This window comes from Emys orbicularis, chromosome 1 (assembly GCF_028017835.1).
Source record: "Emys orbicularis isolate rEmyOrb1 chromosome 1, rEmyOrb1.hap1, whole genome shotgun sequence".
Lineage (NCBI taxonomy): Eukaryota > Metazoa > Chordata > Testudines > Emydidae > Emys > Emys orbicularis.
Window position 1 is genome coordinate 147571953 of NC_088683.1, and position 9329 is coordinate 147581281.

General features: G+C 43.5%; 1 protein-coding gene across 1 annotated transcript in view; it reads right to left on the minus strand.

Moving 5' to 3' along the window:
• Positions 1 to 9329, minus strand: part of LOC135887813 (killer cell lectin-like receptor 2) — a 94623-nt gene that overhangs the window by 4889 nt on the left and 80405 nt on the right. Inside the window, 1 exon segment of the mRNA XM_065415619.1 lies at positions 192 to 365. Within this exon segment, the coding sequence (XP_065271691.1) occupies positions 192 to 365 (174 nt within the window).

A 9329-nucleotide genomic window follows, 5' to 3' on the forward strand; every position in this document is an offset into this window, starting at 1 on the left:
ACATACCTCTGAATGGTTTAATCCAGAATAACTTCAACAACATTTATATGAGTTCGATTAGTATTCTGGTATTTTTTCCCAATAAACATTTATGTACTATACCCAAATAAATAATAAATAGCATCCTGACAAACCTGCTATGTATAATTTGGGATATTCAAAAGTTCATATAAAAAGAAAAATAAGTAGACTCTACCGGCTCTTCCTTGTTTTCTATTTTCATCAGTCTAGAGGCCAGGGAAGAGCAATACACTTTACACTCAAACCAACTCTATATTTTAATAGAAAAGTAGTAACAGTCCTCACCATTTTGCATCAATTTGTCCTTTGAACAGATTATGCAGTTGTTTCCATTGAAAGAAAGTACATACATGAATTGGTCAGATTTCTGTGTTCCTGCATGTGATGAAATTTAAGATTGGAGTCTTCTGAATAACAAATCATTCTGAAACCTACAGAGAACTTGCTTGCTGCTGATACACCACTGTCTATACAATTCTGTTCAATCTCACCCTGTATGTCTGTCGGCATTGAAGCTTTCCAAATATCTTAGGGCTGAATGTTGAAAAGAAATTATATGTTGTGGTGTTCAGTGTCACAACACCTAACTTTTAGGTGTCTGAAAACATCACTGTGATCCAGCAGGCCTGAGTTAGGTACCTTGGCTCTCCATAGAATGAATGGGGAGAGAGAGGGTACCTGAGACTGTGGCCTGGTCCACACTAACCCCCCACTTCGAACTAAGATACGCAACTTCAGCTACGTGAATAACGTAGCTGAAGTCGAAGTACCTTAGTTCGAACTTACCGCGGGTCCAGATGCGGCAGGCAGGCTCCCCTGTCGACTCCGCGTACTCCTCTCGCGGAGCAGGAGTACTGGCGTCCACGGCGAGCACTTCCGGGATCGATCCCAGAAGATCGATTGCTTACCGCTGGACCCGGAGGTAAGTATAGACGTACCCTGTGATGCACAAAAGCCACCATGCTAGTCAGGGAAGTGCCTAAGTTAGCAAATGGGAAATAGCAAACAACCCTCTTGTCAATATGTCCCACCCCCTCAGAGTTTGGTTCCTTATGCCACTTTAGCATGAAGACACAGGGGATTGGGACTTCCCTCATAACCGTTTCAAGTCCCCTGTCCACCTGAGGGGGAGAAAGGATTTCAACAGGGATCTGTCACTCAGAGGACTACTCTAACCACTGGGCCATGGGATCTTCTGATGTGAAGCTTCCTCAGTGTCTCGAGTTGAAGCTGTTGTACGCTGGATAAATAACTAAAGAGTCATTAGAGTAGAGGAACTGGATCCTGGCCTCCCACATCTCTGAGTGCTCTAACCAACTCTAGAGCCATTCTCATGACTGTGTTCTCTCTCTTTTTCTCTTAAAGAGTAATTTGGGTCAGAGAGAGCGAGAATACAAACTTGAGAATGACTGTATAGCCTGGTGATTAGATTTTAATTATTTATTCAGAGTGCAACAGCTTAGTGTCCCATAGCCTGATGGTTAAGGCATGCTCCTGAGAGGTGGCAGATCCCAGTTTAAATCTCTTCACCACCACAGGTGGAGGGGGGACTTGAACTTCAGTTATCCCACATCCCATGTGGGTATGCTAACCACAGGGTTAAAATTCAAGAGAGAAGTAATTTTCCTCCTCCTTCCTTCCCAAACTCCCCAGCTATTTTGTGTGGTATTAGGCAGCCCCGAGAACATTCTGTAACATTCTGATAAAAACCTAGCACTATAGAGTACCAATAGAGCATATGCTAAATGAATTAAGACCTAGCTAACTGACATTTCTCAAAAAAGTAGTTGTCAGGGGGAATCATCCTTGAACATAGGTGGTTCTAATGGGGTTCTGCAGGTTTTGGTTCTAGTTAGTTTGACTTTCTACAGCATATGCACCCTGAGCATCTTCTGCTTCCTTTATTAATTTAATGCTCTCCTGGGTGTTCCACCTAGTCTCTAACCAAGATCACCCCCACTACTTCTGAGATGCAGCCATCTTATTCATGCAGTCTCCTCTCACACTGGAATGTGACCCAGTGTTCCACAAAACTGAATTCAGCTTCACACCAGTTGAGCAGCCAACAGTTTGCCTCCAGTGTTTTTTGTCTCCTGCTTTCTCTCATTCACTGGACCAGTAGTACCTCTGAAATCACGTGGACATTCCTCTTCTTTAACTCCCTTCCAAAATCCCAAAAATATTTTATAATCTGGGTAATTCCACATGATGTCATATTGTTGTTTCCAATGTCCATCATCAGCAGTGGAGATTTGCCAGATGAATTCAGAATCCTGTCCAATCTTGTAGATGAATCTCTTGTCTTTGCTCCATGGAGACAGCACACCATCCTGCTGTCTCTGAGTCCCTTTGCTGAATTATCTGTCAACTCTTCTTAATATGGAGTCACTAGCAATTGTTGCCTTTCATCTTAATACAGTTGAAGAATCTGAGGCAGGATCAAGTACACCTGGATCATCCCTAACACGTGTTTGTCTAAGCTGATCTTAAAAATTTCCAATGACAGGGATTCCACAATCGCCTTTAGAAGCCTATTCCAGCACTTAACTGTCCTTGTACTCAGAAAGTTTCCCCCCAAATCTAACCTAAATCTTCCTTACTGAAGATTAGGCCCATTATTTCTTGTCCTATCTTCAAAGGACATGGAGAAAAATTGATCAAAGTCCAACAGGCCTTAACATATTTGAAGAATCTTATGAGGTCCCCCCTCAGTCTTCTTTTCTCAAGAGTAAAGATACCCAGCTCAGGTTTTCTAAACTATTTATCATTTTTGTCACTTTCCTCTGAACTCTCTCCAATTTGTCCACATGTTCTTAAAGTGTGGCACCCAAAACTCAACACATTACTCCAGCTGAGGCATCCTGAGTGCCAAGTATAGCGGGATGATTACTTCCCATGCCTTACATATAGCACCCCTGTTAATACACCCAGAATGATAGTAGGCTTTTTCTCAACTGCATCACATTGCTGACTCATATTCAATTTGTGACTGATTACAACCCCAAGATCCTTTTTTGCAGTACTAACACCTAGCCAGTTATTCCCATTCAATAATTGTACATCTGATTTTTTTTCTTCCTAAGTGCAGTATTTTGTACCTGTCTTCACTGAATTTCATCTTGTTGATTCATACTAATTCTCCAATTTGTAAAGTTAATTTGAATTCTAAGCCTGTCCTCTAAAATGCTTGCAACCCCTTGGTGTCATCCACAAACTAATAAGCATACTCTCTAATTCATCATCCAATTCATTAATGAAAATGCTGTTTCTGTGTCCTGTCTGGTGTTCAAGAACTGTGAGACTAGGAATCATGCTCAGCACAAATGAAAGATCAGTGGAATCCCAGGAACATGTTGAATCATAAAATCATAGAATATCAGGGTTGGAAGGGACCTCAGGAGGTCATCTAGTCCAACCCCCTGCGCAAAGCAGGACCAATTCCCAACTAAGAGTTGAGAGTAGATGAAGGTCTTATTGTCTCCCCACACAAAGGGGAGGTTTAAGGCAAACTGGTACTCAGTCAAGTTGTTCACATGAAGAGAAGATTATATTAAGACAAACCTTCCCACACATAATGATGGTGGGGTCTTTCCCTCTCAGATTGAGGCATTGAGAGCTTTCCTCAGTATTAGAACTGTGAGCTCCCACTATCTTTCACTATCCAGGAGTGATGTGGATCCACTCCACAGATAATGGGCCTGAGACCAATATGCATTTCCTGAATCTTAACAAAAGAAAAAGCCTGAAGTTTTAAACAGAGAACGAATGTTTGCCTCATCATGTTGCAACGTTGTTACATTTGAGCTAATTTTTCTTGAGAAAATTGAAAAAGGAAAGATGTCAAAGTGAACATATGTTGTCTCTCTCTCAAGTGGCAAACAATTCTGGTTCTGCTCCACCACTTCTTCCTTGTATTTAAATACTCAGGGGAGAGAAACCACCTGTGACGTTCCCCTCTGGTGTTATCTGGACTGGTGATCTGCTAGGTCACTCCAATCCTTGACTCTGGGAACCAGTCTTATCCTGCTCTGTTCCTGGGCTGTTCACGCACAGCCTCTGGCATGTTAGCTGTCCCTTGGATTGTGCAACCGATTGACACTAGCCAATATCTCCGGTCCCAGACACAACCCTAGGAACCTCTGTCTTGCAGTGTCCAGTTATGCCCGCTGGATGCTGCAAGCTTATATGAGTTCATCAATTGAACAAAGAAATTCATCCCAAGGGGAGTCTCTGACACGTTTCAAACCAAACGGACAGCTTCAGGTAGAATAAACAAATTTATTAACTATAAAGATAGATTTTAAGTGATTATAAATCAAAGCATAACAAGTCAGATTTGGGCAAATGAAATAAAAGCAAAATGCATTCTAAGCTGATCTTTACACTTTCAATGCCCTTACAAACTTAGATGCTTCGCACCACAGCCAGGCTCTCCCCTTTGATCAGCGCTTCAGTCGCTTGGTGTGGTGTCTGTAGATGTAGCTGGAAGAGAGATCAAGAGCATGGCAAATGTCTCTCCCTTTTATCATGTTCTTTCTTCCCTCTTGGCTTTGCCCACACCCCTTCAGAGTCAGGTGAGCATTACCTCATCGCAGTTCCAAACTGACCAAAGGAAGGGGAGTGACTCCCTCAAGAGTCTAACAGATTATTTTGTTGGTGCCTAGACCAGTGACCTTTGTTCCTGTGAGGCTGGGCTGGGTTTGTACCATACCTGCCCTGATGACATGTAAACTGCCTCTCTGTTCTTGGAGAGTTTTTGTCTGGGCTTATTTTGAGCCATGAGGATACATTTTCAGCCTCATAAGTACATACATGAAATTATAACTGTGATATTATTGACATGAACTGTGACCATATAGATCATTGTTGCAACCAAGGTCCTATAGTTGCACCGAGTTTTGTACAAATGAAAGTGGGGGAATGGTCCCGCTATTGTGGGGAACTTTCCTGGCTTCTGCACTACCCTGGTGAGGTGGGCTAGCGAAAGGATCTGAATCCTCACTCCCACTTCCTTTACCCAGAGGCCTCCCTGTCCTTGAGGACTCCTCTTCCACTCTCCTGTCTGGCAGAGTCCTTGTAACCCCAACAAGACTGGGCCCAGGATTCCTGGGGGGCTCGACCCCCAACCCTGCTGCGGTCACCTAGGACAGGGGCTAGGGTGTCCCCACTCCTTGGTACTCTCTCTACACTGGGCACTTCCCTGACCCACTGATCATTACGTACAATTTAAAGCAAATGCAAGTTATTTAATCAACAATTAATTAAAAAACGAATAAGGAGAAATGGGAAAGGTTAAAGGAAAACATGTCACCCCGCTCTGTGGCAGGGAACATTACAAACAATGTCTCTGGACTGTCAGGGCAGTTCACAGTCTGTTCCTTGTAGGTCCCAAACCTCCTTCTCAGGCCCTGGCTGTGCTGCAGGGTCCCCCCTTGGCTGGCCCCAGTTGCTCACCACACCTGGCTCCAGCCCCAGCTCCACTCTGCCTCAGCAATGATGCTGCTGCTCTGCCTCCAGCCCTCTGGGCTGCTTCTCTGGCCCCTCTGGCTCTGTGGTTGCAGCTCTGCTCCCAACAGAGGATCTGCTCTCCCTGGGCTGTCTCTCTGGCTCTGTGGCTGCAGCTCTGTTCCCAGCACAGGGTCTGCTCTCCCTGGGCTGTGTCCCTGGCTTTGGGGCTGCAGCTCTGCTCCCTAGCTCAGCTTGGGCCCCTGATCTCTCCTTAGCTTGTCCCCACTCTGTCTGACCCAGGCAATTCCAGCTCACACGGAGGACGGGAACCACCCTGGCCTCCTGACTCCCTCATTAGCCTGCCCACCCTGTCAATAAGGCTGACCTGGAGCATTGGCCTCTCCCCATTGTTCCTGGGGACTGTCAGTCTCAGGGTCCTGATTTCCCATCGAATCTTCCCCTTTCTTTTGGTACTGGGAGCTAGCCAACCAAAACACCCCAACTGAGTCTTAGTAAGGGGACAACAGACCACTTACACAAAGGAGGTCAAGTAAGGTGTTTATAGACAGGTTGAAATTTGCTGGTTATAATTCTGCCGTCTGTATGTGTGTATCATTTTTGTATTTGAAGTTATGAATATTGGCTATGTACTTGTGTCTCAATGTATTTGATTCTAAGTAGCCCCAGTAAAGCATTTGGTCAGCTTCTTGAGAAAGGACTATTCTCAGTAAGTGCCTAATCAAGAAACACTTAACTGACAATGGACTTTGGGAGATGCCAATCCACATCTGAGCTTTCCTGGGAATGTTCAAACTAACATGTAAACAATGGTGTTGGCCTGCAAAAAGCTGAATCATTCATGGACATGTGACTTGCCCAGGTGGCTACAAACTCCATCTTGTTGCTATGACTTTGCACGGAAGAACAAAGGGGTTTCCGCCCTTGAGAGAAAAAATATAAAAGGCCCTGGAAGCCTCTCCATTTTGTCTTCAGCTGGTTCAAGAGATGGCCTCTCCACCCCAAAGAGATACCTGAAATAAACTAGAACAAAGGACTGTAACTACAGGGTGTGAGTGATTGCTGGACCCAGGCCATAAGCCACAACGTTGGTCTGAAAAGGATTGGGCCCAGACTAGGAAGGAGTCCAGTCTGTGAAAGAAGCTTATTGGGACGTCTCTGAGGGTGAAATTTATCTGTATTCAATTTCCTACTGTGTTAGGCTTAGACTTGCATGTTTTCTTTTATTTTGCTTGGTAACTTACTTTGTTCTGTCTGTTATTACTTGGAACCACTTAAATCCTACTTTTTATACTTAATAAAATCACTTTTTGATTATTAATTAACCTAGAGGAAGTAATTAATGCCTGGGGGAGCAAACAGCTGTGCATATCTATATCAGTGTTATAGAGGGCGGACAATTTATGAGTTTACCCTGTATAAGCTTGATACAGAGTAAAACCGATTTATTTGGGGTTTGTATCCCATTAGGAGCTGGGTGTCTGGGTGCTAGAGACAGGAGTACTTGCTAAGCCATTTTCAGTTAAGTCTGCAGCTTTGGGGCCATGGGTCAGACCCTGGGTCTGTGTTGTAGCAGGCTAGTGTGTCTGGCTCAACAAAACAGGGTTCTAACGTCCCAAGCTGGCAGGGAAGATGGGCTCAGAGGTAGTTTCAGCATGTCAGGTAACAGTGCCAAGGTGGTCTCTGTGACCAAAACCATCACAATAACCTATAACATTACTGTAACAACAATGCTCAGTGCATCATGAGCCTTCCGAAGACACCCAACATGACAAATTTTGCATTGGATACCACATAATCATTTTATAAAGATGAACATAGGGGTGTAGGGTCCCCCCCAGGTACAGAGTGTCACACCATCTGACCTCTTTTTGTAGTGCCACCAGCACCAACAGTGGAAACAAGAATGCCTTTCGAAGGCATCGGGTTATGCCACATAGGAAGTGTCCATCAGAAGTCCTGACCAGCACACTCAGAACAAGTTACAAATAAGAAGGTGAAGAGAAGTAAAATTTTAAACTTTTACCTCCACATTAACTCATATTTGTTTACAAAACCAATTCAACATTTTAATGTGTACGTGTTTGTGTGCAACGGTAAACATTAGAAAGTGGAAGGTGCAAAAAAATCAGTTTGGAGGGCCCTTCTGCAGTGTTTTCTGCATTCCTCAGACTCTGATTCTTCATATACTCTAACCAAACTCAGACAAAAACAACCAACCAAGGTTTCCAACACAGTCATTTATAGCTATTTCCACAGTGCAGAGCTTCACACTGTAACTGACGCTGCTAATCTGGTCACCACACTTCACACCAGGTAGAGCTTACTGGGCTTGAGGTGGTGAAGTTAAGGAATGTCCCTTTTGACCATGCCCAGTCCATGGAATATGGTACAGAAGTGGGATCCTCTCATGAACTGTGTACTTTGTGTAACAGCATCTTTAATTATCCAATGATGTCAATGAGAACTCTTCCCTGGTGACTACAGCAGCTCACAGCAGGGCTTTTCCAGTGCTCTCATCTTGTTGATGATGTACCTGTAGGTTTGCTTAGTGATTTGAGAAGTGGGGTGGGGGAAAGGTGGGGAGTGGGTGGGGCAGGTGAATTTTCCTTTGCTGTCTTGACCCCATGGGCAGGGATAATGATTGTCCCTCACATCCATCTCAGTCCATCCCACCACGCTTTTAAAGAACACCTTCAAACTATTTTCCCCAAAAGGTACTTGTAGTTTGATCAATGTTGTCCTTTTATTTGTATTGCTTCATGATGCAATTCTTCTGTTACTGAATGAAATGCAACTAAGTTATATATATATAAAAGGTGGCAACTAAATCAGATTTTTTTTTACTAATTTATTGAAGGAAAACTATTTTAACCAAGATAGTTTATTTTAAAACAGTAATTACTTCACTCTAACTGAACTGGAAAAGGAAAAAGAAACCAGATTCACATAGTAGAAGGGATCTGATTGCCTGTGAGTATCCAAAAGACATGTGGTTTATCAGATTTAACTGTCTGCTTTTTCTCTGAGTGGCCATTCCCAGCGTCTTTTGACACAGACTCATGAACAATATGTGGTCATAGCAAAGTGTGTTACAATTTTACAACATAAAAGCAGCCTCTGAAGAGGAAAAGATGAAAGTGGTAGTATTTATTGGGGGATATTTGTCACTGTGTTTGGGATACCCCAGATTTTATGGTTTCCATGATCCATCTCATGCCGATATGTCAGGCTTTGGCAAAAGAACCAGCTGCTCACAAATATAGTGCTTTTCATCTTTGCATGGACCAGAGGAGAGCTCTCCACTTGTGACACGTGCACAGTTCCCATCAATGTATCCTTGGGAATGTTCAAACTAACATGTAAACTATGGTGTCGGCCTGTACAGAACTGAGTCATGCATGGACATGTGACTTGCCCATGTGACTCCAAACTCCATCTTGCTGCTGTGACCTTCCACAGGTCAGAGACTATAAAAGGCTCCATTTTGTCTTCAGTCCTGCTTCTTGCCTCTGGAGGAACTTTGCTACAAACTGAAACTCTGAACAAAGGACTGAATGACCCATCCCAGCTGTGGATGTACTCCAGAGACTTGATTTGAACCTGCAGTTTATTCCATCACTGCTACAAGCCTGAACCAAGAACTTTGCCATTATTGTATGTAATTGATTCCATTTAACCAATTCTATCTGTCTCCTATATCTTCTTCCTTTTATGAATAAACCTCTAGATTTTAGATTCTAAAGGATTGGCAACAGCGTGATTTGTGGGTAAGATCTGATTTGTATATTGACCTGGGTCTGGGGCTTTGTCTTTTGGGATTGGGAGAACCTTTTTTCTTT